Consider the following 13,646-nt stretch of genomic DNA (forward strand, 5'->3'; position numbering starts at 1 on the left):
ATTTAAGTGTAACCATTTCATTGTAAATAATTGGCAATCTTATGTTTTTAATTAATACCTTTAGTAAAATAAGATATTTATTGTTACGATAAAAGTATATGTTTCGAATGTTGTCAATCCATAAAATGAGTAGATTTAACAAAGTACATTTCCTGTTTCAATAAATTGTATACAAAACCATGAACGAAGGAAATACCCTAATCGTTTTGGTCATGTTACACAAATCCAAGTATCACGCTCTACCTCCTCGGTAGAATACCATCAACAATAAATACATTTTTAAATTAATAACAATGGCTTTGTACTTACGTACAGCATAACCCGCGCATCTTCTTCATTCAATTCACGCATCTTCTTCATTCAATTCACGCATCTTCTTCATTCAATTCATGCATTCTTCATTCACACCTTTCCGAGTCACTAATGGCTTTTATTAAAGATGTCGGTTCAGGTTTGCCGGCGGTCGCGAAGATTTTCAGGCCAGCATCGCGTAGTGCTTGACTAGTGACAGGACCGATAGCCACAGCCTTCACTTTATTTAAATCGTAACATTTCTTTCTCAAAAGGTTTACTACATGTTCTACCGTAGAAGGACTGAAGAAAACGAATATCTTTGGTACATCGTCCATGAATTTGAGCAACTCGTGTTCTAAACACTCGTTAGGCAAGGTTTTGTAAACTACTATTCTGTGTACTCCTATATCGTTATCACTGAGTGCCTTTTCGATTGTCTCGCGCCCAATCTCGCTACAAGGATACAGCAAAGGAGCTGTGTCTTTGGCAACAGAAGCTACTAGCAACTCAGCTAATTCTTTGGCATTGCCAGTCTCTTTTCCGAGGCAGTTTTCTAAACCCAACTGAGTTTTCACGAACGATTCGGTTGCTGGCCCGACACAATACACTGGCAAAGTCTTCCATGGACGCAGAATGCTGTCATCCTCTTTCGAAGCAAGCTCGATCGCCTCCGCAGCACGCCGACTTGTCAGTATCAGTCCTATAAATTATTATCCAATATAATAAAATTCAAATTATAGGAGAATCAAAATTTGCTTAGTAATCTTGTTACCGTGATACGAAGACGGAGTCAGAAGACACGTTCTCATCTGGGACGTGTTCACAAATTCGAAACATAGCGTGGGCAAGCATTCGCACGAGTAACCAGCTATTTTAAACGCGTTCACGTAAGACTCTTGTGAGTCGCTTTTTTCCGACGTACCGCGACATAAAATCACTCTTTCGTAGCGTACCGCCATGTTGGCGAACTCGTTATATCATCGTACGCGATCGCGATCATTTAAACGGATTAATTCGACACGTCAACGGAACCCGGGCACTGATAACACGAGTACGTATCAACAGGTATCCAAGAATACTGATTCGCGTAAAACCGGCGTCAGTCACGTGGAATCTTCAGTAAAAACGGCGGATAAAACACGAGAAAAAGGAGTTTCGCACACTTCACAACGCGGCCATTTGCACAAATTGTTCGGACGTTCACCAACAGAGGGAGGCGCATTTAAAATTGAGCGCTGGAGGAGAGACATTCGAAATTGAATAAGGAGAACGCAGGGATCGGAATTGATTTCATTGTCTTTTATTGAAACACTCTTTTAGGGTACACAAGCTATCCTAGATAAGCATTAAGGAAAGTATAAAGAAAACATTGAACAACTGCTTACGGAATCACAAAGTGGATGTCTGCCGTTTAACGACGTTTTAAACGTGTCATTCGGACGCGTGCACTTCGAAGGCACAACGATCCTCGACCCTTACGCATCGAGAATTTCGCCATGAAAACACGAACCTCGCGATAAGAAAACTCGCAACGATTCAAAATAATTGTTGTCTCGCGTCGCGAAGACAACGATTTATCCAATGCCCTGGTTGCTAGAAAGCTAACTTTAATTGAAAAAGTAGGAAAAGGATGAGGGTACGAGTATGAAAAACTGTTGGGTGGTAGGGACGCTGACAGGACTGCAACCTGTTCTCCTGGCAAAATCTCGGCGAACGTCGACATACGGGATATTCGTTGCTCGTATCAGGAACGATTATAGCGCACGGAGTTCCATCGTAAAGGGGACCGAGTGTCTTCTTCTTTCATTACGCAAAAATAGAAATGTTTTATCATGGGGATCAAGAAATCTACACCTTCTTAACAACTAGAAAAACTTATGTTACAGAGAACTGTAAACTAGTACGTCGCACGGATTTAATCCGTGGTCCTTAACAGAACTATCATCATTTCTGAACCAGCGTTCCAGAATTAGATTCGATTCTGGACCGAATCGTATAAATGAGTGACTCTTATCTCGCTTAGTAATTTCAGATTCACGAGCTCTATTATCATCAGCGTTATTGTTATCGTTATTATTATTATCAGTTCGAATATTATCTATATTCGTAAAGTACGTTTTCGCACGGTTGGTGCTTCGTTCGCTTGGTCGCTTCTCGTTTAATACATTTTTCACCGACGATAGACGAACGGGAGGGGGGATAAAAAATTTGTCGAAGAGAACATAGAGACGTTGTGAAAAGCCTAGCCTATCGTATGCTTAGATCTATGCACTTAAATAATAATCACAAAAGTGAGACCGAGGTCAAGAGCCCGACGTCTGACCAGGACAATTAACCGACAGGCGGTCTCGATACCTGACTTCCGATAAAAAGGGTTTGCCGAGTCATCAATTTCTTTGCGCAATCCACAGGCTTTCGTTGACCTTATTTCAGCATAATAATAATTAGAAAACAAATTCGCTCCGAGATTAATAAGAAACTAAACAGAGAAAATCGACAACTATTATCACGGAATCTTCGGGTACCGGGAACCATCGAAGTAAAAAAAAAAAAAGTCAAACAAACAAAAAAGAATGCAAGAGTAGATGCCTATCGATTAAACTCGAAGGCACTCCGATAGTAAAGTAATAATGTAACTTACGTACTTAAATTGGCCTTAAAACGTAGACGTTAAAGTGTAAAGGTATGACTTAAGTACAACCACAAAAAGTTGTTCATTATTATGGCATTCGTAAATCCTTAACTACGCTCCCTATTAGATCAATTAACGGCGCGTGTCAATGTGAACCATTCGTGATAATCGCATAATATATCTTGGAACATCCGCGTTACGAGAACCGCTTCTGGAAGCTTGTTACGTCCGCCCATTTTATTTCCCTCGCTGGGAAGCGGTCTCACGATCTATCAATAATAATCATTCTGAATTCGGTCGACCGTTCTCTCGGTTCACTCAATTTCATCCACGTTGCGATCGCTGATCGCAAATTTGTTCCCTTATCGAAAAATTTCTCATGGTTCGAAACGTAAGGTTATCGAATGGCTGCGTTGAATAAAAAGAAACAGAGAAAGGGCAGAACTGGTGGGATCGTCGACGGACCCTGAATCCGTTCCTCCGTCGTTTGAGCTCTGGCTACGAGTTTTTGATTAGTCGAAGACATTGGAGATCCTTGATGGCCCATCCGGACCGCTCTTTGCCTTCTTCAGCCCTTCGTCGGTTCGAATCTGCAAACAAGCAAATTTCATGATTAATTGTTATATTCTCAAAATTATAAATAAATTTTCTTCAGATATTATGAATACTAGAATATCAAGTTTACTATAATTTTCAGCGAATAGATTTTGCAACAGCGTTTTAACTCTGTTACGAAGTAAAGTCACGCTAGGAGATTATTCCTAACATTTCTAGTTCTCAAACATCCTTTCCCTTTCTATCCCACTAAGAATCGTGTCAGATCGGCAAAGAGCCGTGTCCAAGAGCATGAAGATCTCATAGCTACCACTGTTTCCTCCCGTGGCAATCGAGGAAAAGGACGATCCTCTCGTCGCGTCAGACGAGCGAGCAGCCCCGATAATCGACCCTCGGAGCGCACCAATAATTTGACGTAATTTAATAAACGCGACCCTAGCGTTGGTCGTACGCGCGCCGGGTCGCGCGACTATCATTACGGACAGTTTGATCGTATCTGGTCAGTGCGTAATGACGATGCACCTAGAGTCCACCGCGCTGTGCACCCAGCGCTCGATCATCGGTCATGCAAATTGCCCGGCCTTGCCCCTTTCGCGATACCGACCATCCTTCTACCTACCCCCTGCCTACACGGAAAACAATGCCCCTCGTGGCGAGGCACCAGGTAAAAGTACAAACTTCTCGATCCTTATACTGAATCTGAGAATCTCTCGATGCCAAATCTGTTTCTAGCATGCCTGAATACTTTGCAAATGTCTCTGCTTCTTTCTTCCATCCAGTAAACGTGTTCATAGCAAACGTACGTAGTAGTCCTCAAAGTCGATTAATGCAATATTAAAAAAAGTCGTCTCTGAATATTAATGATAGTTACTGTATGTACCAATTATATTACAGTAAAAACGTTAAGCGTATACATTTACTAGTCAATGTGTACACATTTCAATCCCTGCAATAAATATGTTGACGATCAATCAAACGTAAGCTTACAATTAGTAAATCTGTTGGGTTCACAGTTTTATTAAAATCGTGCATGTATACAGTGATTAGTAAGGGTATATATTTACTACGCTTTAAGCTTTTACTGTGACACGTTTATGGTACGGAAAGGGTTAAAATCGAATGCAAAAGCGGATCGTTATCAAGAGGATTTATGAAGGAAGGGTGAAAGAGAGAGAGAGATACTGCCTTCCGTTTACGGCTATTGGAATTTTTCGTCGAGTGACGAACGACCGGTCTCGCGTTATATCGCGTCTAAACGCGGAACGTCTTCATCGGGAGCGTTTTATAGAACGGGTAATTAAAATCTACCATTTATTGCCACTGCCACGTAATACCGGCGGCGTAATGACATGTTTCTAATAACGACAAATGACGCCCGGAGGCTTGCGTTTGTCTGCTCATCTGTGTTAATTTCCAATCCATTCGTCTATTTGTTTTCTTTTCCCCTATGTCATTTCTCTATTAAAGATAAATTTATATTATCGTTCCAATTAATTGCTACAAAATAGTGCAGTTTATTCATCCGACTATACTAATAAGAGCTTCACATTTATTTTTCATATTCAAACTTAAAAAAATAAAGGACAGGCGAAGATGGATGGTGTCAATTTTTGACGAATGCCAACCGATATCTCAAAGGCGTACATTATTGACTTATACCACTGAGACTTCCAAGGGGGCTCATTAGCCGCCTGGCTGAAAGAATTTCTATCGAATGTCGCGACACACCTTCGGTCGACGGCGTTCCATCTCGACTGTTACTTTAAGAGCCACGAGCCTTTAGACTGATTATTAAGTTCCGAAGATTTAAAGCGCTCCTTTGTATCTCCTCGGTGGACGCGGCGCGGTGGGACGAACGAAATTCATTTACCGATCGGACGGCCGCGACTCGCCTGACGTTTTAATCAATCAAACGGGTCTCGAACTTCTCTCGAGTCCGTTATCTTTTCAATACCTTTCATTGAAGCCATCGGACAGTTTCGAAAACAACTAATTCGCTCGAACGTTCTGTTTGAATAAAACCAAAGGGACGACGACGCCGGTTTCTCATTATTTCTATAAGGTACACGTGGGTACGCCCGTTCGAGGAACGATTATCTTCGACAAAGTGAAACGATAAATCTCATCAATGAAGGGACACCCCGATGATTGTTCGCAATCGATGGAGGAAGAAGGGTAGAAAGAGGTAATCGAGCGGCGCGCACGTATACGAGAAAAAAGGAGCAACAGGGGACTCAAGGCCGCGTTTGCGAAACGGCAATCGAACGGATCGATAAATCTCTCTCACGGGCCGAGCATCCAGCCCGCCCCCATGTACGTACATACAATGTCGTCGTTGGTATATTTGCAAATTATTTATCACTTCGAGCTACGTGGCAATTACAAGAGGAGCCCCGCGCGATCGCTTGTATTTGTATTCGTCCCGCCGATAATCGTGCGAAATTCGCGTTCGACTACGGCCGAGGCCATCGCTATTAATAATCGTAAACGACCATTAATTTTGTGCCGATGCTAAATCGAATCCGCGATTCTTTCGTTATTCCCGTTGACTGAAACGTAGGAGGAATCGATAATAATCTTGTATTGTTGCGCACTCGCCTTTTTGCTCGCGAGTCTTGGATCAGCGGAACAACATGAATTCTAGAGACCTAGGGAAGTGGAAGCTAGTTTTCCAAGAATTTTTACTCAATGAAATATTCTCGTCGACAGTGAAAACAAGCTTTCGCGGTTTCTCTTTCTTGTAACGTCGCGTGAATGACACGACACGAGTCGACGCACGTGCTGCGCCATAAGTCGGAAGAAAAGACCTGCCGGTCAGACCTTCTGTCGTGCGTGCGAGCACAATGCCTTTTTTTACAAGCTGCATACGTTGCCTCCACACTTTTGCATTTGATCGTCCGACAAAATAAAATCGAACAAAAGAACGAGACATTTTTTTATGTCCAGATGTATTTTCTTTATTCTCATCATAAAAGATATTTCTGTCTGAATTACATTTTCCTTATTCGATGAGACTCATTATTGTTTCAAATCCTAAAAACAAAGGGATTAAGATTCTTTTTGTTCCAAACTCAATTTTCATTCCACGAAATTGTACGTCGTTTGAAATTCTGCTCGTGAAAAGAAGCGATTTTCAAGATTCCGTGAACGTTCCGCGCGTTAGAAGAGATGTTTGCCCGGTGCACGTGTACTTTTCGTAAAGACCGGTGCCGCGAGCCGGGCATCCGTGCGCAGAGTTCACCGACCCGGACCCGTTTGCCGGGCCAGGATTCGCCGAGGGGGACCAGGCCGGCTTGGCCCAAACTTTTCGGTAATGAACCCATTGTTGTGCCTGCCACTGTTTATCATGCCGGTTCTTCGCGGCTCACGAAACCTGCTTTACATTCATTGTACATTCCACGGTACAATTTCCAACTTTTAATCGAGATCGATCTTTTATCACGTTGAGTCATTCTGGATATTTTTTTTCATTCCACACGAGCGTTTTATTTAAATTCGCAGCCCGTTTGTGCAGCAGACAGGAGTTAAAGGATACAAAAAGAATAGTCAGACGGTGGCCCGTTTCCGTTCGAGCAGCTGCAGCGTTCATAAAGGAACAGTTTTATTGGCAAGTCGCGTCGCCGTCGTCGCGTGGAAAAAATCGCGCGCCGCAATCGGACCGCGAAAAAATTCGCCCATTGTCCCGGCGCTGACGCTGAAATACCCTTACGCTGGCACACGGTGTATGAATATGACTATGATGATACCCGCAGCGTGGGTCGCTTTGTTCCTCCTCGTCGGCTGTCTTTACCTACCCCGCAGTGGCGTAGGATTCGTGTTCCACCGTCGAAAATAAAATTCTCCCGCCGCCGCTTTCCCCTTTTATCCAATCTTAATTGCTTTCTCTGTACCGTTGCCGACGGATGACTGTCACGTGAAAGTACAATAGATCCTGCGTTGCGCAATGGTAATTGTAGTAATTGTTCAAAGGTTTACTTACTTAGGGTATTGAGCAATGCCAGCTTTCAAATACTTTTGTCAAAAGCATAATCAAATTTATAAATGCAGCTTTGACATAGGATGGGCAGGTTGGGCAAGAAAGTTAGGCAAGGTTAAAGGGAATGTCGAGAATGCGGACTGAATTCCAAAAGCGGTTACTGAAAATAGCTCGGGTAGGAGTGAAATTCCAGACAGGAGCAAATGTCGGCCAGTGAAATTTGCAGCAACGGCGTGGTGGGAAGCGATTTGATGAACGATTCGCGGTTCAACGACCTTTTGCGAAGCCTTTCAAAAGCTCGCCAGGTCTCAAGCTCCGCTATCCACTCGTATCGTATCACCGTTGCACGCTACACACGCCGCTGTTAATAATTGGATTGGCAAAAAATATAAAGAACGCGGGCAATATTAAAAAACGTGCAATCAAAGTTACATTTTTTTCAATTATTCTCCATAAAGATCGCATAATATCTAGTCATTAAAAGCATCGTTTTACTCGATTGAAGATCAACAGTAAGTTCGAAACGCCGCTGCCAGGAGCTTGTTAAAGTTCGCCGGTACGAGACACGGTAACACTGGGAAAGGAATTCTAGCGAATGCTAATTGCGCGACCCGACAGAGTTTTTCTGATCGCGTCCGTCCGGAATGGAAGGCAATAAAGCAAAACGCGGTGAGAATATTCCACGGCCGAGGCGTTTAAGTCCGACAGTGGAACGCTCGGCGCGGCGTGCCTCGTGGCCACGGCCTTGTTTCCCGATCAGGGGTCATACAGGAAGTCCTTTTGCAGAGTTCATACCCATAAGTTACCTCCGCGAGCTTTGTCGCGGTCCCGTGTACCGTTCACCATCACGGTTATGCTACCTATCCGGCCCGGTGGATACTAATACGCGGGAGAGGGATCTTAGTTAAATCTTATCGAGACTGAAATTCGTGGGAAGAGCTTAGCTCGGAGATGAGGAAGGCTAGAGTCGAGGGAAAAGCCGTAAAACCCGTTCGACGGTGCACGTTCTCTGCGCCCTTGGAATTAGAGTACTTACGCAGCGAACAAAGGCATGCTTTCCAGAAAATCGCATTTTATATTCTGCGAACATCGGGCCTATCATCCCTAGTCTGATCCTGTTTTATGTTTTAACTCTTTCAACTGTCCTTCACCCCTCCATTCCCATAAACTCGGTAGCAAGAAGATCGCACATGCGATAATGCTAATATACATGACGCGAAGAATTTAACTATTTCTTTGGCCGAATGAATAAATCATATTCACTTGAGAATTTCTCTTTGTGCGTGCAGAAAAGATTGGCACACGGAGAGGAGGATACGACGATTCTAACGGTAATCCATGGAGGTGTTCTCCCAAGGGGTATTCAAAGTAGATCCAGGTTGTCGAACAGGGAAAATGTAACAACAAATGGCACGGAACGAAAGAGGCACGTGCACGTAGGCGAACACTCGATGCGCACACGTCCACCTTCCTTTCCTCTCGCCTTGCACAAAGCGCATTGTTGCAATCGGCCGACCCAGATCGGCTCCGCTTCGCTCGGCTCCGTCGCGCGCAAGGAACGCCGAATTCTGCGAATCTCTTTATACATGATAAATCAACGGGAATAATTATTTTTCTCATTTTACTCAAGACTGATTTACGTGAAGATTATATTTAATAATGTTTATCCGCAAATAAATAAATATAATAATGTTTCTTTTATTTATCGTATTTAGTATTTTGAGCATTGCTGTATTTCTTGCAAATACAAGAGAATATATCTGAATTCTGTTGAAGCTAAAGGCGAGTCAGAAAGTGAACGTTGCCGATGAAAATCGTCACGTATCGGCTGCGCGATTACCGAAGAATTTTCGCGCGTGCTCCGCTCCGACGCGAGGGGGATAATTATTATCCAGATCGGAAACGGCGATCGCGACCGGGGGTATTAATTGGCCCGCGAGCACTTTCACTCGGTGGTGACCTTTATAATCGGTCGGCCGCGAATAGGCGATCGTTAGACTGGCCACAATTTATCATTGTCGCCGGAGGAAACTTAATTGGAGTCCCCGTACGTATCCGTCGGTGCCCCAATTGATTTCGAACGCGCCTAATCCCTTTTGCTGTGTTGCGCAATCGATTTCGTGATCCTCCGCGCGTTTCCGCAGGTGTTACGGTCAAACGCTTATGCAGGTTTAACAGGTAATGAACGTAGAAAGTGTTTGCGTAACGTAGTTTTCATTTTCATCTGTTTGCGCCGGGCATTAATCAATTAACTCGGAGCTAATGTATGTTACTTAAATTAGACGAAGCATCCAGCTGCGTCTAATCCAATTCGACGGTTCTCTATAAATAGATAGAAGTTGTGTTCTTAAGAAATATCAGACGTAGTATAAAGTTATTTCATTCTGTTATAGAGTCTCAATAAAAATGAATTTTGATTCACTATAATAAAATACATATAAAAACACAAAGTATATTAAATGGATATAAAATTGATTCAATTCTGTATAATCAAACAATTTAATTCAATTGATGGATGAGATCTGTCAATTGAATTTCCGTATTTCCATACCATCGATCATTTCACTCGTTCTCGTACAAATTTCAATAGTAGTACATGTCAGCGACTGAGTAGTGGTCGGACCACCCTGTACATAAACTAGTGGTCTTACAGAAAAAGGAGCTTCCCGTCCTCGCGTACGAGTCTCTTACTACGGAGCAGCGAAGGTCACAGTTAATCGACCGCGAGGTACATAGTCACTCTGGTTACAGCCGGGAAAAGTAACGAGTGCTGTAATTGCGGCCCTTCGTTTCCGTTTCAGGCAATGCCAGCCAGCGGGAACGCAACGCGAGAACGGGCGATCGGTTTCTGTACCACGGGAAACGCAAGAGTAACGCAGCGCACCAGGGGACGTAAGTGGATACGCGCCTTTAAGGTTCGCGCGGAGGCTTCGCAATAAACAATTTCTGAAAATGGTTTTCAGTCTGAAATGAATTGGAAGCGTAAGAGAGGAAGTTCGCCACGGAGGAAGACGGTTCGGAGAAGGAAGCAGCACCGTTATCGATGCTCGTTTCTTTGTCCGGCCCAGTGAAAGATGCTCAGCAGTTTCGATACCGTCTGAATCTCATAGTAGAGTCGTCGAGAAACTAGTTTTCAACCCGATAGCCTTTCCCAGAACTTTCACACAGAAATTCGTTGTACAGTACGCTTTCCTTGCTAGGACCCTCTTCGTTTCGTCGTCTGCGACGTAAAACGACTCATAGCCAAAATATAAAATACGTATGATAAAAAGTTTAGAGACTCGAAGAGATGCTACTCGACTTTATACGCGACGTCTGATTACTTTCCTTCGTGCTTCTTTTCAATATAATGAAATAAATGACACACTTTATAAACTGACGTCATAAGTGTTCTATTTTGCATAAAAATTCGCAGTTTGTATACAAGGAATATATGTACGGCTCCCTGTTACGTATCGATGGGTAATAGAATCAATCATGAACAGATTTCACCTTCGAAACGGCAAAAACAATCTATTTAACCGATCGTCTTCCCTAGTTTCACCCGGTGAATGCTCACGATCAGAAAAGCCCATAGATCAACCGTGGCGATGTTACACGAGAGCATAGGTAGGTATCGTTCCCGTGGGCCGGAAAATCGATCACCGTTAGCGGCGTGAACGTGGCACGGCGCGGGTCGTGAGCCATCGACTCGGCGCCGATTCGTACACCTCCGTTCAGAAGTTTTAGGACACTTTCAAGTATTCAATAAAAAGTCTGACAAATATCGCAAATTAGAAACCATCGGCGATTATCTCAATTGGAAGATCACAATCAATCATAGAGTCAAATAATAATTCATATAATAAATCATGAATAGTTTCACTAAAATTATACTCAAAATAAAAAACTAACAATTTCCAAATAATTTCAATGGAAACCTGTATTATTTATGTGTCATAATATAATTTATAATAGAAAATTTGAGAAAGTGTTTTAATATATCCACTGATTAGAATATCAAAATAAAAGAAAGCATGTGTGCATCAGAACTTCCACGATTACTTGTATAGATAATTCTCCAGCATTAAACTTTAACAATTCATTGACATGTTCATTTATTCGGTTATACTGCTCGGCGATACATGTTTTTGCAATATGTGACCAAGACTTATGAACGGGGGTGTACGTGAGAAAGGATAACGATAACGGGAGTGCAACGCCTGGGAAAACGATCCGCGTGTTCGTTCGTCTTCCGTGAGATGCGGAGGCCTCCTCGCGACGCGTCGCTCCAATACAATGTTATTTATTTACCAGCCGGGAGAGTTACCGATTAAAAGCGATCCCATGGCCCCCGGCTACCACCTCCTACGTCGATGACGGGCCTCTCTCTTTAAACTTCCTCCCGCCTCCACCTCCCCGACCGCCCGCTTTTTACCGCGGATCGGACGGAAGCTCGATGAAACTATTAATTCGCGTCTATTCAACCGCGGGAATATCTAGATTCTATCATACCCATTTTGTTCCTCAGCTGCCTCAGCATCGTCTTACCGTTCACATTATGTAATCTCTGTGCTTTTTAACTTAGCTCTTATCATAAAATTGTACTCTTTACTTTTAGAAAATATTATACCCTAGTTATACAGGTTGAATTAATATGAAGTACCATTTAAAATTCTTTTTTATTTATTGACGTTTACTACAGAGCCTTGAAAAATGAATTTTGTAATATCCAAAGACATGGAATATCGAAAATTAAATGACAAATTGTTACTTTTAAGAATTTCAGGAAATTCCTATTTATATTTCAATTTTAAGTTGAAATTGGGTGTGTTTTACTTTACGTTAAATTCTGCGATCTATTAAGTTAAACGAGTCATAACGAGTTTCCTACACAAAATGGCATTTTGCGCAGCGGTTCAAAGATTCACAGGCAATTAACCGCGCGTGATGTTCACTGGTACAATATCGAGGGTAGCGAGCAGCACGTTGCTAATGTTCCGTACGATTTTTATGGTCACGCGAATAGTTTACGAGGCTCTCGTGCTCGGTGCGCTATCGAGGTACGCTCGAATCGCGGTGCACCTTGTAGTAACTGCTCGGATTCGTTCTCATGCGGCGTGGTTACTCGTCTGGAAAATTATCCACTAACCCAGTGACACTGAGTCCCAAGCCTCGATACCCTTTCCTCCATCGCTCTGCATCCCCCACTCAATTCATTTGAAATTCATTTAGATTTTATTACTTATATAGTATTTCCAAAAATTTCAAAAAATTACTAGAATAATGAATATATTTTAATACACAATAATATATTCTTTTTATTATCTTTAAAATCCTTGTTGATTGATACATAAATGACAATTATTGTTTGAATAAATCAACTTATGAATTCATTCAGTATCGATTGCTCTCGTGAAGTTAATAAATAAAGAATTATTTAAACTAGTTCGACCTGTTTTTACATCACCAACTCGTTTCGTGACGAGATTTCTGTGTCACTGCTGGCTGTTAATGCGAAATGTAAATCAGAATAAAGGAAACTTGTTTCGACTTAATTAAGAATGACAAAGTTCGATCGTAGGAGAGGGTAGGTGGTCGCGATTCGCGGCCTGGAAAATTTTCCAGTAACCCAGTGACACCGTGCCGCGAGGCTTTCGTCGAGTCATTCCCATCGCAATGATACTATCTCAAGGGTATTAACTTAATCTACTACGTGACGCGCGCGGAATTTCGATTTTTTATTCTCCTCCCTGAATATCCACAGTTTCCTAAATGGCGACCATAAATATTTCACGATCTCTAAGTTTGATTTAAATAACCCATGTATATGTATGTACTTCTCCAAACAGAGCATGAAAGCTCTACGTACATGATTTATTCTAAGAGCTGCGTTTCAAAACTTCGGAGTCAGAGAGATCACGTGAGTCGCTGCAGGCGAGAGAGCCAGAGAGGGAAAGAGAGGAATACGAAGCGTCGATATATTGGTTATGCTCGAGGGCGAGGTGAGACGAAGAAGCGGAGGCGAGCTCTGCTCAAGGCGTGGTCTGTCCCTTTACTTTGCCTTCGCTTGCGCTTTCTTCTCCTCTTCAGCTGGCTCTGCTCGGCCCTGCGATCGCCTTCCTTCCACGCTGCCGAGGCACAGGGTGTTCGTTTTCGAACGATTCCAAAAATTCTCTTAAATATTACACCCGGGAAAAAGTTCTTAAT

The 13,646-nt window shown here is 42.7% G+C and overlaps 2 protein-coding genes across 4 annotated transcripts in view; both read right to left on the bottom strand.

Annotated features, from left to right (window-relative positions):
- Positions 1–1,486, bottom strand: part of Uros1 (Uroporphyrinogen III synthase 1) — a 2,326-nt gene extending 840 nt beyond the window's left edge. The window contains exons 1-2 of one of the 2 annotated variants that reach the window (XM_026816272.1): positions 1,067–1,486; positions 374–994 (exon numbers count right to left, since the gene is read on the bottom strand). In XM_026816272.1, the coding sequence (XP_026672073.1) occupies positions 399–994; positions 1,067–1,253 (783 nt within the window). In that variant the 5' untranslated portion in view covers positions 1,254–1,486 and the 3' untranslated portion in view covers positions 374–398. Of the gene's footprint in view, positions 1–55; positions 995–1,066 lie in introns of those variants that run through there. The other variant, XM_018029880.2, reaches the window with a different exon arrangement.
- A 92-nt stretch (positions 1,487–1,578) lies between these two features.
- sano (CABIT domain-containing protein serrano) overlaps positions 1,579–13,646 on the bottom strand; it is a 135,266-nt gene continuing 123,198 nt past the window's right edge. For both annotated transcript variants that reach the window (XM_018029904.2, XM_026816269.1), the window contains one exon: positions 1,579–3,516. The gene's annotated coding sequence lies outside the window, so the exon portion shown is untranslated. The remainder of the gene's footprint in view (positions 3,517–13,646) is intronic.

The sequence above is a fragment of the Ceratina calcarata genome, unplaced genomic scaffold (assembly GCF_001652005.2).
Source record: "Ceratina calcarata isolate Rehan_Ccalc_2016 unplaced genomic scaffold, ASM165200v1 scaffold501.2, whole genome shotgun sequence".
NCBI lineage: Eukaryota > Metazoa > Arthropoda > Insecta > Hymenoptera > Apidae > Ceratina > Ceratina calcarata.